The sequence below is a fragment of the Mercenaria mercenaria genome, chromosome 18 (assembly GCF_021730395.1).
Source record: "Mercenaria mercenaria strain notata chromosome 18, MADL_Memer_1, whole genome shotgun sequence".
Lineage (NCBI taxonomy): Eukaryota > Metazoa > Mollusca > Bivalvia > Venerida > Veneridae > Mercenaria > Mercenaria mercenaria.
The window spans coordinates 57251118-57271153 of record NC_069378.1 but is presented as its reverse complement, the minus strand read 5'-3'; the positions used below and the strand labels follow the sequence as shown (position 1 = coordinate 57271153).

Below are 20036 nucleotides of genomic sequence, written 5' to 3'. Positions count from 1 at the left end.
TTACTGTTAATCAAGCGCTTTCATACCGGCCTCATAAATTGTCCTCTGTCAGCCCAACAGGCACCATACCAGGAAGAAAAAAGCCTCTATATCTGCTATACCCTACCCCTAGGTATACTAAAAGAACCACTTGTTCAATATCCATAGAACCCATATATACCGAACTGCGCGTTTTGGTCAGAAATGCGCGACGAGTATATTTTCCTCGTTCATGACTATGGTTCTTATAGTATGCATAGAGGTAGGGTGTAACGTGAACGTAGGCATTTTCTCTCCGGTCTGGTGCCAGTTTGTCAGCCGTATTTACCAGGGCCTTTGATTGTTTTGATTGTAAGTGGTGTCTGTGAAAGCAAAATGAGTTGCGCCATGAGAAAACCAACATACTGCATTTGCGACCAGCATGGATCCAGACCAGCCTGCCCATCCACGCAGTCTGGTGAGGATCCATGCTGTTCGCTCACGGTTTCTCTAATTGCAATATGCTTTGAAAGCGAACAGCATGGATCCTGACCAGACTGCGCGGATGCGCAGGCTGGTCTAGATCCATGCTGGTCGCAAATGCAGCATGTCGGTTTTCTCACGGTGCGGCTCAAAAGATTGGATTTTCTAAACATGTTTAGTTTACCCGAAAAGTCTTTCATGTTTTGCACATTTAAAGTTTATAAAGCACGACCACCGTAGAACTAACATTTTAAGCGAATGTTACTTTTACGTACTTCTTCAGTAAGTTCTATCCCAAACTGACGGGAAAAAGGGAACAGGGGATAAAATGATTACTAATGAAAAGCGAGCAACTGTAAGCCCCAGCTGCAGAAGACGCATATATATATATATATATATATTTTTTTTTTTTTTTTTATATATATTATAATCCTTACTTCCGGGCTCGATCTACAAACCTTTGTGAATATATTCAAAATAAAGCCCGTTCCACAAGAAACATGCAGTAACATGCGGACCTAGCTCCTGCAGACAGAAGCCAATGCGGGCCTCCGTGGCCGAGTGGTTAATGTCACTGACTTTAGATCATTTGCCATTCACCAATGTGCGTTCGAGCCGTACTTGGGGCATAGAGTTCTTTGTCTGTGAAAGCCATCCAGCTGGTTTATGGAAGGTTGGTGGTTTAACCCAGGTGACCGCTTGTGATGGCATAATGCCCGGAGGGGCATCTGTGATCTTTCTCCTCCATGAAAAGCTGGACTATCGTCATATGACCTATATCTGTGTCCGTGTGACGTTAAACCCAACAAAAACAAAGAAACCAATGCACACACAAACAATAATGAGAGAGTTCCAAAATCAGTTCAATCAGCGTACGTGTATTGTTAGTGTGTAGGTATCTTAAACTTACTAGTACTTTGATTTGACGGGCTAGTTAGCCCCTTGGCGCAGTGGTTTCCATTCTGAAGGAGGCCTAGTCTAAGAGTCCCAAAAATGTATTCATTTTAGTTTTGATATTTTATATACTCTGCATGTCAGTAATTACTGGAGTTGAAATAAAGTTCCATTTAATCTTGTCTTTTTTCTTTTTTGGTCATTTTCACGCGCATGTATCATGTTGACCCACGCCCTTCAATACCTAGCTGGCCATGACAAAAATGGCTTCGCCGAATTGTTTTATCAGATGTTTGTATGAAAGCGTTTAAATTTGTGCATTTTGTACTAGGAAGATATATGAGTATGAGCTCTATCTTTTAAACGTAAACATATTTGAAAAACAACTACAAATGTAACTGGTATGTGGTAATAATTCACAGGGACAGGACTTATTAACTTCGGCATGCTGGCAATATGAATAAGTTTCGCTAAATAGAAAACTGCCAGTTACAAATTAAATATTTTGTAAAATTTCAAAGGCCCGTAACTCCAAAAAATGGGCGTGCCATAAGGCTTAGGGCTAAACTGTAAATTTGTTAGCTGGAGTAGCTGCACCTAAAGAATCGGCAGTAACAATCACGTGCCACTTTTTAATTTATTTATTCAATGTATATTACGACAGAGGCCTTTTGTGATGTCTGATATAATTGTTCCATTTCATTCTGTCGCAGCGACACAACGACAAACCGTTTTGCGGGGCGACATTCGGCGGTGCAACCTTTTGTCCGTCGATGTTTGTCAGGGCAAAGATAAGCGGGGCGACGTTTGTCGGTGTGCCAAAACGTCGTTCGGCGGGCGACAGAACGAAATAACGAAATAGCATAAACTTTTGAACATTAGTGATGAAGAATCTTTTGAATGATCACAAAATCAAATTAAGAAAAACAACAGATAAGTTATCAGCTATTTTGAGCTCAGTTGTTAGTTTACACTTGTACATAAATTATATATATTGTTGAGTTTCTTTTTTACAATCCCAAAAACATATCAAAACTTTCTAGAGTCGAAAAAATATTATTTTTTGTAAGTTTAGTTTGACCGACCACTATTACATGAAAATATACGTAATTATATTTTTGTATGTTCATTCAGAGTCATATAGACAGTCTTTCAAGTTGTCTAAGGCATTCTCATCTGTGCGGTCTTCCAAGTTAACAGACCACAGCATGCACGTGGCATTATCAGAAACGACAGTGGAAGGCCTGTAAAAGAATCTTTTGCAGGCAAAATCTTGAGCCCGAAGACATATCTCCTTGCACTTCTCGGCTGACACAGACATTATCTGCTCTTCGTTACTGTGGTCATCTGTTTTATTGCTTGTCGATTGGTTGAATGTGTCATCGAATTCTGGGGTCGTTACTGATAAAATATCAGGGCAGGTTTCAGCGCAAAGTTTCATAGAAAAACTAACACTACCCGCATTACAATCACATGTTTTGTTCGAACAAATCCTTTTAGGTTCAGAGCAGACTCTGTCTTTACCACAGTACTTGTAGAAACATACTGGAGGTTTCATCCACTTTCCCGCTTCACAAAATATCGTCCGTAAACCATATATCTGAAGATCATCTTCGCATGAGAAGGTTAGACTAGATCCCTCTAGGATTTCATCTTCCAATACACCTGTGATGTTATCAACATTATAGAAGCGTTTTCCATACGGTCTTTGTATGACAGCTTCGACCCACTTCCCACCATTGATGTTTTCAGGTGTTGCACATATCTGTTTACAAACAATTTCGCCTTCAACATCCCAGCTCCCCGATCTCTCACACTGTGCTGTACCCAAGCGTCGGTCCATAAGGTAACCTTCGTGGCATTTTGCTAGTAACTTTGAACCAATGTTGTTCATATTTCCAACAGTGATGCCATTTGTTACGTGCAATTTCCAGCATTCGGCGAACTCACATTGCTTGTTACCGGTATTTTCACACAACGCGCCCGAAGGACAATCGCCACTACAACGGTTGATGTTTTCCACCGACTTCTCTTGAAACACATACCCAGGGGTGACATCCAATTCCAACTTGTCCTGGAACGAATTAGAATGTAGTTCGCAAAGTTGCTTTAATCTGTGGTAATTGAAAGACCGGCAACTGGTCCTAATGTTACACGCATCATTACACGATTCCAGGCTCACTGAAACAAGAGTCTTAATGACTCGTCCTGAAAACTTTCGTCCGAAATACTTCTTTTGTGCGCCAACGTCCATAAGGCAAAATCCAAGGATAGTTATCAAATAAACCAGCGAAAGAAGGTAAAATCTCCGAAATTTCATTTTCAACATTGTTTTCTAACTAGCGTTTAATTCCATCAGTACCTTGTCGCCTTCCTAGAAAACAATGAAAATTTCAACGTAGTCGGTTACTTTATTTGACATTTTCTTAATGGTTTCGGTGGTGGAAAAGAGATATATGTATTAGAAATGCATTGAAGTGACAAACATCAAAAGCAGCTAAATGGAGAAAATTTAAATTATTAACAAGTGTTGAAATATCAATACCAAGTTTATCCGTTAAAAAGACATTACCACAGAGGAAATACAAGACGAATTGTGAAAACACTAGACGAAATATGTGGAAACGGGACGAAATCTAACCCATAAGAAAGACAACTCTTGTGTGGACTTGTAACTATTTCGCTTCTGAATTGTCGACAGTGATTTCAGATAAAAAAAACAGTAACACCACATTTTACTAAATTTGATGGCGATCTTGCCATGTTCGAATCGCGGTTCTTGCCAAATAAAACTTGGAAGGAAACTATACATGTCGTTTACAAATTTAATTAATTATAGTATTGTCCGTAAGTACTCATTAACCTTCGCCAATATTTTCGGGCGTTTTCGTAAATTTACGCAATATTTGTATCCTGAAAATATCTTTTTTCTAAAGTAACATAATTACAGTTAACCAATGGCACGGCCGCGTAGTGGTAAGGTGGTAAGGTGTCTGACTTCCACGCAGGTTACCTCTGGTTCAAAATCACTTAGATCATTTTTAATGTAATGTTATCGATAATTGTTTTATTTTCAATGTATCATATTTCATGAATTTTAATTGTTTTCTCTTGTAGTATTTATTTTCCTGAACGGTGGTGACGGGTAATTGTTTTTTTTATCATACTTTTAAAACAATTTATTCCACCTTTTTTCAACGGGTAAATATGACAACTTTTGATAACTGAAATAAATATCACGATACGTTTGATCAAATAAGTGGTAGGTTTGCTATAAAATTTGGTGAAAAAAATGGCCAGACGTAGGACTCGAACCCACAACCCTGATATTGGCAGCTAAACGCTTTGTCCGCACAGTTACCTGCAGTATATCATTTAAGAATTATAATTATATGTAATAGTTATATGGCTATTTATGTTCGGACACCGAAAATTAATTTACGTAAATATACGGAATATTCATGAGTGCTAGGTCAATACTTACGCACAACAGAGCTATAAGTAATTAAACTAAACCATTGTCATAACTTTTATATCCTTTCCACACCTGTGACGTAATCAAACGTAAATTTTAGCGTCTGATGGCCCTTCACGCTTCGCAGAGTCAACATTAATTACGTGAAAGTAATTTTGAAAATATTGCTGAAATGTCAAGGTCAGCAGGTATCAGTCTCAGGTACGGAAATAGGTGACATCTGAGGCATACACTGCAGTTTTTAGACAACGTCAAAAAAGGCCTTTTGAACGACTTGAAGTTCTAAAACTCTACATATACCCTTTGCATCCGGATCCTTTTGGAATTTGTTTTTGCAATAATCCTGACGGAACAGGTCGGTTTAATTCTCCGATGAATGAACAACGCTCATGCGCGATAATACGTTACCTCGTCAATCAACTTGAAACAAGAATTTGAAATTAAAGTCGTGATAAATGACTTGGATATCAACAAATCAAAACATGATATAATAACCAATCTGCTGTTATTCAGGCCTTGATTTCAAGTAATGTTAAAAGGAGTTATTTTGAAAATAGAAATATCTTTATTATCAGTCTAGTGACTAGTCTGTTTTGAAACCAGAAGCCAGATGCTCTTTGTGTCAACGTATAGGTGTCCCTATGCTCTTTCCACGTCCCTCTGTTTCTCTAGTACACATGAATGATATCATTGGGAATTTCTTATGTATTGCACGTCTTTTTGCAGAACTTAGGGACATCTCTTTAGCATGTGCTTCATCGTCTTTGATCAATCTTTATAGAATTTTAACCCTTACCCTGCTAAATTTCTAAAATGAACTTGTCCATCTTTTGATTTGGGCAGTATCATTAACTGTTAACAGGGGTGCTTACCAAAAATATACTGACTGAATGGCGGACAGTGCAGACCATGATCAGACTGCACGGACGTGCAGGCTGATCTTGGTCTGCACTGGTCGCAAAGGCAGAATCAATTGTCGCAAGCATGCTAAGGATTAAAGCATAGAACGCAACCAAGCAAAATAATAACAGAATAAGTTTGGACTTCGTGTCTTTATACTTTCTGGTCACTTGAAATCATAGGAATTCATTCATTGTATAGGTTTAATAGACTTTACATCTAACTAATGGACGTTAAAGTAGATGCATATTTTATTACCTTGCAAGCAGACCGAGTCCAATCGATACATCTGAATACGTGCCCATTAATATATACACTATACTGAGAGAAATAAGTTATTTAAGACGGAAAGAAAGAAAGAACGGTAGATACAGGTATGTAGGTAATCAGGCAGGCAGGCAGGCAGACAGACAGACCTACAGACCTACAGACAGGCAGATAGGCAAGCAAACAGATCGACGGGCAGGCATGCATACAGGCAGGCAGATAGGCAAGCAAACAGACCTACAGGCAGGCAGATAGGCAAGCAAACAGACCGACGGACAGGCAGGCATACAGACAGGCAGATAGGCAAGCAAACGGTTCGACGGGCAGGCATGCATACAGGCAGGCAGATAGGCAAGCAAACAGACCGACGGACAGGCAGGCATACAGACAGGCAGATAGGCAAGCAAACAGATCGACGGGCAGGCATGCATACAGGCAGGCAGATAGGCAAGCAAACAGACCTACAGGCAGGCAGATAGGCAAGCAAACAGACCTACAGGCAGGCAGATAGGCAAGCAAACAGACCGACGGACAGGCAGGCATACAGACAGGCAGATAGGCAAGCAAACAGTTCGACGGGCAGGCATGCATACAGGCAGGCAGATAGGCAAGCAAACAGACCGACGGACAGGCAGGCATACAGACAGGCAGGCATACAGACCGACAGGCAGATGTCTAAATTATATATATATTAACAACATAACATTTATATCAAACAAGCATTGCCGTTCTCACAGATTAATCTGTATAGCATACTCAGTTTTATGGACTACAGCACATCCCGTACGTAATGGTGAAAGACTGAGATGCAATGCATCATAAAGACTTTAAAACTTTTTTTTTTTTAATGTTGAATGTATATCATTTATTTAGTAACGCATTATATTGCGCGTTACAGTTCACATGCATAAAATAATATAACTAGTTAACATTCAGAAAATGGCAGCAATTTATAGTGACAAACTTTTCTCGCTTAGTGGCATTTAAATTTATGATACGGCTGTCATGTTCGGCCATATAAATCTTTCCTGTACAACAAAATGTTACGTGTTTGGTTATAACGTAAGCTGGGCACGTGCAATCGATTTAAATCATCAGTTTTCATAAGATTTAAGAACGTTAAAACAACCTCACCCAAGTTTTTAAGGTAGCTGTGCACGTTGGTATGGAAGGTAGCGCTAAACGCTGTCATGCGCGTTATAACCTAGTTTAGATAACCTTGCGTAAAGGCATTATAAAATTAATAGGTTGAACACCACTAAATCCGGCTATATGTTCCCTTAAAGAGCCATGTCGCTACTATAGAAAAAGAAAAAAAGGGGTGTTACACTTCATAAATATAACCCCTTTCCACTTCTTTCAATATCTTGAATTCTTACACCGGCATTTTTAACAAGCTTGCAAATACATACTGAAACGCAATAGAGTAAAACACGATGATGTTGATGTCATGTACACTTGTGCCAAATAAAACTTACTTAAATTTACTTAAGGGCACGATGAAAGGAAGAAAGATAAGGACTACTGGGTATTTATATTTAGACTATAATATTATGTGATATCCCTGCGTAGGCTTACATTTCAGCTTGTAGTGAGCAGTCTACTGGCTACTATGGATATTTCTTACTTTTAATATGTACATTTACAAAAATATTTATCTTTAAAGTGGAATTATATGCATTTTTCAAGTAAAAGTCAAGCTTAAATAGATGTGCACGTAAAAAGGATGGAGAAAATTATAGCTTTTAACCAAACATACCAAACTCTTCCTGTTACCAGTACAAAATAATAAGTTTCCAAATATGACTTTTCTTATTTTGACTGGGGCAGTCTTTTTAAAAAACGTCAAAATGCAAGCAGGAGTTGCTTCCCTTCTACTTCAGAAATTTCAATTTTCAGGTAAGGGAGATCATTGCGCAGAAGATTGAAAAAGATATCTATTATTTTATCCGTCCGATTTCTTTATTTTTAAAGCATCAACTTCAAATACTAATGCGGCATTATCGTTAATTTAACACATCTAAATGCACAGCAACCGAAAATTGCTTTTATAGAACACTCGCCCAAAACACACTATATGCATTATTAGATGCGCATAATGCCACTTTAAGATTTCTTAGAAACAGAAATTTCTGAAATATTTCTTATCTTGATCTCTCTTTTTTGGCACATCGAAACAATTGTACATTATACAAACGATTTCCCAGCTTTTCCTGGTGGAGGCTCTCCGGATATTATTTCATCTGGAGCGATCATCTTGGATGAACCACCGGCCTTCCGCAAGCCAGCTTGAAGAATGAAGAATTCTGCTCCCTAAGCGAGGCTCAAACCCACATCGGTGAGAGGCAAGTGCTTTGAAGCCAGCTACCTTACCCACTCGGAAAAAGGAGGTCTCTTAAATCTATGCCGACGGGTGCACTGGAATATGTTAAGACTATGTGACTTACAGTGCAGCTGTACTAAATATCTAATTAGTGAAATGTGTAGCCGAGTTGGGCCTCCGTAGCCGAACGGTTAAGGCCACATGTATTGTATAGTATCTCAATAGTGCGTCAAAAGACAAATTTAGCGTTCAACTATTAAAAAGCATTTTTTTTTCAATTCTGAATACGGTATATAAGCGTAGGTACAACAATATGTAATCTCTTGGGGAGAAATATGACGGAATTTTCGTATAATTTATAACTTTTATGGCTATATCTGGTGTAGGTTGCAGTGTTTTATGAATGGTTTTATATACTAGCAAATATATCACAGCAGATGTCATCTCACTTGTCATATTAATATGAAAGTTTTAGCCTCTGAAACATTTATTAAAGAAAGACAACTTTTTTTTTACAATCTTAATTATCTTTAATCAGCAATGACAGTTTCTTTTAAGTGATTAGCACCAGGCGTACTATTCGCGGTTGGTAATAATTCATTGAATTTACTAGTTTTGTCTAGCGGACGTAAGACTAAAGTTCAAGGTTTGCTAGCGAAAATTTATGTTTATCCCTCTTTCGCCATATAAGAAACATACATATATAATAGTATAAGAATATCTCCACGTGCATCCAAGCGCGATATTTATTGTCCTATCTCATATGCGTAACGCATTTAATTATTTTCATTCTAATTTCACAACTCTTGTTTTTGTCTCATGAATTTTAATAATCAACGAGCATAATCTAACAACACCGTTTTATAATTTACCATAATGCATCTTTTAAACCGGGAAATTCCCGCAATTTCCCGCTCTTGTATTGCCAATTTTGGAATTATCGATTAAGGAGGAAGGAATAATTGAGCATCTTTGTTTTGTGGTAGAAAAAGAAACTAAAAAGAAAAAAAGCGCGTGTTTACTATGACACTGTAGGAATGTGTAGTATCATTTTGGATGAAATATAACATCAGTTTATCAGATAAGCAAGGAGATTTTATTTTTTTCATTTGTTCATGGATTTTGTCACACAGGTTTTGGATATAGATAGTGAAAATGACAGGTGCTCACGTTGTTGTTGTTATTGGAGTTTTACTTCCGGTAGTTACTGGATCTCACTTCTCCGAACTTATCAGAAAAAGTAAGTTGTGTTTTAGTTCATACCAATTATCTCTCGCGCTTGCTTGTATCATGTCCTTCGAAAGGTCGGTATTCAAATTTTAATAATTCGTTTTATATTCGTCATTTCCTGTGAGACAGTCCATTCTGTACGTATTTATGTCTTCTTCAAGGCTTCTTTCTAATCTGAAAACACACAAGTTTGATTATGCATAATTCTGTAGTGGGTGAGCAGCATATATATTCAGTATATTATTGTTAATAAATTTGCAGAGAAGGTTGGCCGCTGTACAATAGTTGTGTATTAGTTATTATAATGCAGCAAAGATGAACAGATATCAAATGTCAACAAACAGCTGTCTAATGCAGTGTCCTATCCTAAAAAAAATTCAATCAAGAGATAACCTGTCCGCTTAGCCCAACAAGAAGAGCGCAGATTTACGGATCGCGATTTCGTCAGTTCGATCCTTGGACAAGGCGTATGTTCTCCTTGGTAATATCATAAAATGTATTTTGTCTGAATTCAGTTCGTCTTTCGCCTTTGATTCATGCTGAGAAGTTGACAGTTACTTGCGGAGAACAAGTTAGTACTGGCGCAGAATCTAGGTTGACTGCACCCCGTTGCATAACTGAACTACGATTTACAAAAACAGCGATAAATTCTAAACAAACGAAATAGTTAGGACGAGACCTCTGCCTTAGATATCTCCCATTTTCTTCAGTTTTGTTAAAGTTTTATTCATTCAATCTAAATATACTTCACTGAATATTGATGTTTTACACGATAACGTGACTTTTTAATGTAGACAACCAGTTGTTGATTTTCTAACTATGGCAGGGTGATATCCTAATGTGATTCAGGCAGGGTGATATCCTAGGGTAATATCATAATGTGATTCAGGCAGGGTGATGTTCTAATGTGATTCATAAAATGGTATCTATCATAAATGAAGTTCATTAAATGTGACACAGCTGATTATATGTCTTTTTTAGCACATAAGTAAATAAATTTTAAGTTACAGTAATTTTTTACCAGTGCGTTTCGTTAAGGTATAGCGTAATTAGCCATATTCTCAGCAGTGAGAAATATTGTCCGACAATTCAGATATACATCCTTTGCAATGATTGATCTATAATATGAATTGTAGTTGTATTATTATGTCAAAATGTAATATGCCATACCTTCTCCACTTATATATATTTCACTATTCGTCATATATATAATGTAAAACAGTGTTTGCCATCATGGGCTTAAAGTCCAGTGGAATATATTTGAATAAACTTGAAACATAAAGTATAACAAACTGCACTCCACAGCCTTAATGTGATTCATCAATTAAGACAGGGTACACTATATTTGGTCCTTGTATAACGAGTCCGGTATCAACTGTGCCTCGTGCACGACGTGCACCAGTCAAATACGAAATCAGTAAAAAAAAATGCACGTTTCAGGGAAAGATTTCAGCCGAAGTTGTGGTGATGTGGTTTAGAAATGAGCCGCGCCATGAGAAAACCAACATAGTGGGTTTGCGACCAGCATGGATCCAGACCAGCCGGCGCATCCGCGTAGTCTGGTCAGGATCCATGCTGTTCGCTTTCAAAGCCTATTGCATTTAGAGAAACTGTTAGCGAACAGCATGGATTCTGACCAGACTGCAGTCGCAAAGCCACTATGTTGGGTTTCCCATGGTACGGCTCAAATCATCTTAAAACTGTTAACTTTCGGTTGTTGTTATGACAGAAACGAGGTCATCAACCTGTCCGTACTCAAATATCTAAATCCAAAATTTTCAGTTTAACACTGATCTCTACGCTGTTATACCACATGTATTTTCTCCAATTGTGATGCTATATCCTTTGATACATTCTAAATGTCATAATGACATTGTATATATAAATAAATTACTGAATTCAAAGAATTTCTTCCTGGGTGGGGGAATATTGTCGCCTCAGACATGCGAACGAATTTTGGAGGCAACATGAGATTATTATTTACGACTGTTTTTACCGAAAGTGAAAGTATGAAGTGTCTCTATATAATACACAGCTGACATTTAGGTGTCACTGCTGATCCGATGCAACATTTATCTCTCACATTTTATCACAACACTCGTACAAGATTCTTTAAATATTGTATCAGTTGTTTAGGTCTAACCAAAAAATTATTTGTTTCCGGTAACATGCTAAAAACATTAGGTAAGGCAGGATTATCTTTTTTTAAATTAAGTTGTACTTTTTGTAATTTTTTTTTTGTGTCAACAAATGAATACAAATAAAGGGGTATGACTTTAGAACATCAGAAAATTGATTTCGAAAATCACTGACCATGTTTAAAGCATAAAAAGTGCAGTTTTGAAATTTTTTGTTAAAAAGTTGAAAAAAAAAATTCTCTAAGGCCATAAAACAGTTAAGGTCGGGCCAAAAGTTTATGGTAGGTCGGGATACCGGAAGCAAACAGCTTTTAAGCCTGAATACGTGTGCAACAAAACACGGATCTAAAAATTATTGGCTGTCATAATAACAGAATGCGGTGCTGCTTTTTTGACGTCTTAGCACAGCTTTGCCTGTGATGAATGTAATGTGGTGCTGCTGTTGTGACGCCTAAGCACAGCTTTGCCTGTGATGAATGTAATGTGGTGCTGCTTTTTTGACGCCTTAGCACAGCTTTGCCTGTGATGAATGTAATGTGGTGCTGCTGTTGTGACGCCTTAGCACAGCTTTGCCTGTGATGAATGTAATGTGGTGCTGCTGTTGTGACGCCTAAGCACAGCTTTGCCTGTGATGAATGTAATGTGGTGCTGCTGTTGTGACGCCTTAGCACAGCTTTGCCTGTGATGAATGTAATGCGGTGCTGCTGTTGTGACGCCTTAGCACAGCTTTGCCTGTGATGAATGTAATGCGGTGCTGCTGTTGTGACGCCTTAGCACAGCTTTGCCTGTGATGAATGTAATGTGGTGCTGCTTTTTTGACGCCTTAGCACAGCTTTGCCTGTGATGAATGTAATGTGGTGCTGCTGTTGTGACGCCTTAGCACAGCTTTGCCTGTGATGAATGTAATGTGGTGCTGCTGTTGTGACGCCTTAGCACAGCTTTGCCTGTGATGAATGTAATGCGGTGCTGCTTTTTTGACGCCTTAGCACAACTTTGCCTGTGATGAATGTAATGCGGTGCTGCTGTTGTGACGCCTTAGCACAACTTTGCCTGTGATGAATGTAATGCGGTGCTGCTTTTGTGACGTCTTAGCACAACTTTGCCTGTGATGCAGTCATGAGCCTATTGATATGTAAGATCAAATTCACCTTAACTCATGGAAAAATTATCTTAGATATTCATATTTTCATTAAAATATTTTACCATTATAACTGTAAACTTTGAGTATTTATTAACACAATACACCAAATGAAAAACAAATGAATTATTCAAAATTTTGATTTAAAAGAAATATTTACATTTGTGACGTGACTTGTCATTTGAAAAATGTATTAAATCGCTTCACACACTGCGAGTTAAGATCATTTTAAAGCAAAAACAATGCATAAATAAGAAAACTAGATGAGTAAAACTGACGTTTTATTGCAAACTTATGACATATTTGAATAAATTTCATACAAAAAGTTCGTTACGCTTCAGCCGACTTTACCTTCGTGTAAATATCTTAATTGTATATTAGAGATTATAAACGTACATTTGAACTACTGTTACAACTATCAATCTTTTTGTCAGATATTACAATCAATTATAATTATGTTTGCATTAAGTTTCCACTCTTTAACGAGGACATGAAAATTACCATTCTAATTATTCCGTATTTAAAGCGTTCATATACACACCATTCATGTATAATAATGCATTTATTAAACAAAAATTGTGTGCATTAGGACGTTACTGGCAAGACTAACTAAGCGGCGAAATGACCTTGAACTTGGAGGTATGGACTTGACTCATGCACACAACAGACCTCATCTTGTCGATATGTCTGTTATACTTCATGTAAATGCCTTTGATTATTTAAACATTTTGCTTCTGACAAGAAATACTATGTAAATAAACAGCTATAAGCATCATTGCCTGTGACCTTGACCTTCGAAGACTGGACTTGACATTTTTGCACGACACACCATCACACCGCCCGTTAGATCTACATTTGTGTAAAATTTAACTGATATTTTTTTCAGTACTTTAAATTTTATGGCTGAGACACGAGAATCATAATTATATAAATTTGCATGAAACTTCAATGCCTTTGGCATTGACCTTGGAAATTCTGACACGACACTAGGACAGGACACACTAAGAGTCAGTGCGATAATAATTACCATTCCGACCTTCCGGGGAATAGAAACAAATGAACCCATTTGCATTTATGCTGATTTCTTTCCTCAGTATTTCTTGTCTTATTAAGTAGTGACAAGTACTCAGATTTTGTTTAACGTCGTATCGCGACTTTCCAGCTTTTGATGGCGGAAGAAAAGGCCAGATACCCCCAAGTGCATTATTTCACGCACGAGCGGGCACCTTTGAAGTACCACAGACCTTCCTTATGCCATCTGACTTCCTAACATGAAAAAAATTCTACTCCCCAATCGAGGGTTCGAACCCACATCGGTGCAAGGGCATCAGATTATATACTATACATATTCTATTCTTTCTTTCAGCGATACCAATGAGCGTGAGTTGTGCCCCTTGCAGTGATGATCAATTCCAGTGTACAAACTGTCGCTGTGTTATGAAATCCTTCGTCTGTGATCATGTGAACGATTGTCTGGATAACAGTGATGAACCTAAAAATTGCAGTATGTTTTTCATATTGTTCGAAACATGAGGTGCCTTTTGTAATAGAACTTTGTCGGGCTGAATGAGTGACAAGTAAAGTTAACTAATTGCGGTTTTGCTACTGTTTCAAGACGGTGCTCTGCTGTATCCCTTCTGTCATGTTTCGTTTTGTAATAGAACTTTGTCAGGCTGAAAGAGTAAGGTTAAGAACCAGTAAACTAACTGCGGTTTTGCTTTTTTTTTTATTTAACGTCGCATCGACACATGATAGGTCATATGGCGACTTTCCAGCTTTAATGGTGGAGGAAGACCCCAGGTGCTCCTTCGTGCATTATTTTCTCACGAGCGGGCACCTGGGTAGAACCACCGACCTTCCGTAAGCCAGCTGGATGGCTTCCTCACATGAAGAATTCAACGCCCCGAGTGAGGCTCGAACCCACATCGATGAGGGGCAAGTGATTTGAAGTCAGCGACCTTAACCACTCGGCCACGGAGGCCCGTGCTCTGCTGTATCCCTTCTGTCATGTTTCGTTTTGTAACATGCTTTGTCGGGCTGAAAGACTGAGGTTAAGCGCCAGTAAACTAATGGCGGTTTTGCTACTGATTCAAGGCGATGTTCTGCTCTGTCCCTTTGTCATGCTTCATTTTGTAATATTAGAACTTCGTCGGGTTTAAAGAGAGAGGTTAAGCACCACAGTAAACTAATGGCGGTTTTGCAACAGTTTCAAGGCGGTGCTCTGCTCTGTTCCTTCTGTCATGTTTTGCTTTGTAATATTAGAAGTTAATCGGGCTAAAAGAGTGCGGTAAAGGACCAGTAAACAAGTGATGTCTTTTTAATAGTTTCGAGGCGGTGCACTGCTCTGCTATGTCCCTTCTGACATGTTTTGTTTTGTAATATTATAACTTTGTCGGACTTAACAGTGAAGTTAAGCACCAGTAAACTAGTGGCGGTTTTTTACTGTTTCAAGGCGGTGCCCTGCTCTTCTGTGTCCCTTCTGTCATGTTACGTTTTGTAATATTAGAAATTTGTCGGCCTTAAAGAGTGAGGTTACGCACAAGCAAACAAATGGCGGTTTTGCTACAGTTTCAAGGCGGTGTCCTTCTGTTTCCCTTCTGCTATGTTTCGTTTTGTTATATTAGAAATGTGTTGGGCTTAAAGCGTGAGGTTAAGCACCAGTAAACTAGTGGCGTTTTTGCTACAGTTTCAAGGCGGTGCCCTGCTGTGCTGTGTCCCTTCTGTCATGTTTCAGTTTGTAATAGTAGAATATTGTCGGGTGAGGTTAAGCACCAGTAAACTAAGCAGTTTTACTACAGTTTCAAGGCGATGCCCTGCTGTGTCCCATCGTTTTCTTTTTGTAATATTCGAACTTTCGGATTTGAAGAGTGAGGTTAAGCACCAGTAAACTAGTGGTAGGTTTTGCTTCAGTTTCAAAACGGTGCCCTGCTGTGTCCCTTCTGTCATATTTCGTTTTGTAATATTAGAACTTTGTCGGGCTTAAAGAGTGAGGTTAAGAACCAGTAAACGATTGGCGGTTTTGCTACAGATTCAAGGCGGTGCCCTGTTGAGTCCCTTCTGTCATATTCATTTTAAGTATATTAGAATTGTGTCGGGCTTTAAAAGTGACGTTATAAACATGTTAACTAATAGCGGTTTTCTACTGTTTCAAAGCGGTGCCCTGCTCTGCTGTGTCCCTTCCGTTATGTTTCCTCTTGTAAAATAAGAACTTTCTCGGGCTTAAAATGTGAGGTTAAGAACCAGTAAACTAGTGGCGGTTTTGCTACAGTTTCAAGACGGTGCCCTGCTGTGTCCCTTCCGTCATATTTCGTTTTGTAATATTAGAACTTTGTCGGGCTTAAAGAGTGAGGTTAGAACCAGTAAACTAGTGGCGGTTTTGCTACAGTTTCAAGACGGTGCCCTGCTGTGTCCCTTCTGTCATATTTCGTTTTGTAATATTCGAACTTTGTCGGGCCGAAGGAAGTAAACTAGTGGCAGATTTTTCGACTGTTTCAAGGCGGTGCCCTGCTCTGCCGTGTCCTGTCATGTTTCGTTTTCTAATATTCGAATTTTGCCGGCCTTAAAGAGAGAGGTTAAGAACCAGTAAACTAGTGGTAGGTTTGCTACTTTTTGAAGGCATTGCCCTGCTATGTCTCTTTTGTCATGTTTCGTTTGGTAATATTAGAACTTTGCCGGGCTTAAAGAGTGAGGTAAAGCACCAGCAAACTAGTGGCGGTTTTGCTGCAGTTTCAAGGCGGTGCCCTGCTCATCTTGGTCCTGTCATGTTTCGTTTTGTAATATTCGAACTTTGTCGGGCATAAAGAGTGAGGTTAAGAACCAGTAAACTAGTGGCGGTTTTGCTACAGTTTCAAGGCGGTGCCCTGCTCTGCCCCTCTGTAATATTCGAATATTGTCGGGCTTAAAGAGTGAGGATAAGTAGCACTATACTAGTGGTGGTTTTGCTACGGTTTCAAGGCTGTGCCCTGCTCGTCTGTGTCCTGTCAAGTTTCGTTTTGTAATATTCGAACTTTGTCGGGCTTAAAGAGTGAGCGTGTGTGTATGTGTGTGTGTGTGTGTGTGTGTGTGTGTGTGTGTGTGTGTGTGTGTGTGTGTGTGTGTTCGGGTTAACGTCTTTTTCAACAATTTTTCAGTGATATAAACGACGGTGTCTACTTGTAGCAGTGAGTAAAATGCCCAACTTTATAGTGCTGCCTCACTGGAATATCACGCCATAGACACGTGGCATGATACCCCACCCAGTCACATTATACTGACACCGAGCTGACCAGTCCTAGCACTATCCTCTTAACGCTGAGCGCCGAGCGAGGAAGCTACTAGTACCATTTTTTACGTCTTTGGTATGACGCGGCCGGGGATCGTACCCACGACCTCCCGCACTCGAAGCGGACGCTCTACCACTAGGCTACCGCAGCGGTTGGCTTAAAGAGTGAGGTTAAGCATCACTAAACTAGTGGCGGTTTTGCTACATTTTTAAGGTGGTGCCCTGCTGTGCCCCTCTGTCATGTTTCGTAATTTTAAAACTTTTTCGGGCTTAAAGAGTGAGGTAAAGCACTAGTTAAATAGTGGTCATTTTGCTACATTTTCAAGGCGGTGCCCAGCTCTGCTGTGTCCTTCTGTCATGTTCGTTTTGTAATTTTGGAACTTTGTCGGGCATGTTCTAGTGGCATGTTAAAATTCTCTCCAGTTTCAAGGCGGTGCACTTCTCTGCTGTGTCCCTTCCGTCATGTTTCGTTTTGTAATGTTAAAACTTTTGTCGGGCTTAAAGAGTGAGGTTAAGCACCAGTAAATTAGTTGCAGTTTTTCAACAGTTTCAAGGTGGTGCCCTGTTCATCTGTGTCCCTTCTGTTATGTTTCGTTTAGTTATGTTTCGTTTTGTAATGTTAGAACTTTGTCAGGCTTAAAGAGTGAGGTTAAGCATAATTCTTACACGGTCCGATTTGTTTTCCTATTGAACATGTGTTATTATTCAACAAAAATTCATTTTTCTGATGTCGTGATTATTACGTCATAGCGTTAGACGGTAGATTCTACAGCGGCGCGCTGGAAAAGAAATCAACAGAAATTAGGCAAATACGTACATAATAAACTTTGATAACGTGTTAATCGAAATAATATATCTCAAACAGTACGGTACAAACAGTGATTTTCTCATGAATAATATCATTGTTTTGTCGTGTACCTGCGCCCTCGTGATATAATTCTTTCACATCTAAACTCCAGATTTTATTGAATGACAAATCACTGTTTTGGATATATTATTTCTTAAGTAAACTAGTGGCGATTTTGCTCTAGTTTGAAGGCGGTGCCTTCTGTGATGTTTCGTCTATGTTATTTGTGTTATTATCATAGTTTACTTACTTGGCTGCGCCAACAAAAAGTTTACTTTGAGTTTTGCAAATTGTGGTAAATGACCGGGGTGGGTCTGCAGGCACACATTCTTTAGTGTGTACCGCCGAAAAGTTCAGTGGATCACGCGATGAAACAACCACATCAGCGTTGCCTTTCGGTGGGGTTTGAACCTTGTGCATTATGCGGGAAAACTCGTATGCGAAGTGCCATAAAATTACCACCTGTAATACTCTGGGAAACTCGTATGCGAAGTACCATATACTTCCATAGACGGAGGTAGTTTAAATTAAAGAACAACAGGAGTGGCCCCACTGATGACAGCGTTTCTCCATAAAAAATATATAATAGATTTTTGTTACTTTATTATACACAGAATTCAAAGTTTGCAAAGGGAATGAGTTCAGGTGTAACAATAAGCGTTGTATTACTCAAAACTGGGTTTGTGACGGATCAAATGACTGTACAGATAACTCGGACGAGGTCCACTGTGGTGAGTTACTTCCCTTCCATTTAGGGCTGTTTCATATTCTGCAATATATACTAAAGCTAGGGGTTATTATGTTGATAGACTTTTTATAAAACAGAATAAAATTAGGAATTGTAAAGAACCTTTCATATATACATGAATACCTGCAAATAGAATTAAGTATTAATAGAAAAACTTTATTCTGATAGCATTTCAACATATTAAAACGTGAATATTCTTTTAGCGGACAGTCCGCGGACATGCAAGGCTACCGAGTACTTGTGTCCAGAAAACAACAAGTGTTTGTCCCTGTCAAAGTTGTGTGGAGGGTATCTAACGTGTGGTACTGAGGGAAAGCCTTCTATTTGTGCAGAATACATGAGTAAGTGTTTTCTTGTTACCTCTCGGATAATTTTGATTTTGGCACAAGAGTTGTGTTCCTTGAAGTAGTCAAAATTGTGCATATTTTATATTGATAACACAGTTAGAAAACATTATTTCTTGAGTATTTCTCGTAAAACTGGCACGGAGAGCATATCACCTAAAGGTCTCAAACAAGTTCAAATCGAACAAAAATGCTCAGAGTACTAGAGCTATGGCCATACAGTAAAAAAATGCTATATTTGACACGATGGTTTACTTTCTTCTAAATATGAAAATCAAATCTTGATATAATTATATTGAAGAAATAATAAGTAGGCCTGAGTGATATATTGTTTCGCGTAAGAACGAAAAACTCGGCTTATTCTACGATAAATCACACTCGGGACCTTGTTATTTCGATTCTAACACGACATACTAGTTCAACAGTGTTAGAAAAAATGGTAACTACTTTTACGACCGTGCTACGCACCTGGATCGGATGACGTCATTGCACGCGAGTGGTTTATTGCAGAATAACCCGAGATAGATTTTGCTCTACAGGTATGTAGGTTATTTGCTGGTCATGTTAGAACTTTTAGTAATTATATTTTTGCGAATTCATATATTGTCAGAAAACGGCCTTAATTGACTGTCATCTATTTTAGGTTTTCTATGTTTATTCAGTGAAATAAACAAGACAAAAATCATGGCTGTATTAATTCCGGTATATCTAATAAAAAGAGAAAAGGACATTTTATATCAGTAAAAAAAACCTTGATATTTCACATTACTCATCTACTAGAGTCACAAAATATATTTATGATCGACAACGGCTTATTATATTTGCAAATTATGTAAACTTTATAAAACAAACATTTTTGCATTTTTTTGTGGATGATATTTAACCGCAGTCTTGTTTTTGTATCATAACATATTCAAATACGTGGAAAACTTAAGAAGAAAAAAATGAAAATAAAATACAGTCATGTAGAGCTACTGAATGATTAGGAAAAAAACAAGGGCAGAGAATCAATATGAAGAACGCAGACCCT

General features: G+C 38.5%; 1 protein-coding gene across 1 annotated transcript in view; it reads left to right on the top strand.

Moving 5' to 3' along the window:
* Positions 1-9106: 9106 nt before the first annotated feature.
* The window catches only part of LOC123539405 (low-density lipoprotein receptor-related protein 2-like), a 187296-nt gene continuing 176366 nt past the window's right edge, over positions 9107-20036 (top strand). Inside the window, exons 1-4 of the mRNA XM_053529882.1 lie at positions 9107-9540; positions 14173-14310; positions 18529-18645; positions 18866-19003. Of these exons, the coding sequence (XP_053385857.1) occupies positions 9456-9540; positions 14173-14310; positions 18529-18645; positions 18866-19003 (478 nt within the window). The 5' untranslated portion in view covers positions 9107-9455. The remainder of the gene's footprint in view (positions 9541-14172; positions 14311-18528; positions 18646-18865; positions 19004-20036) is intronic.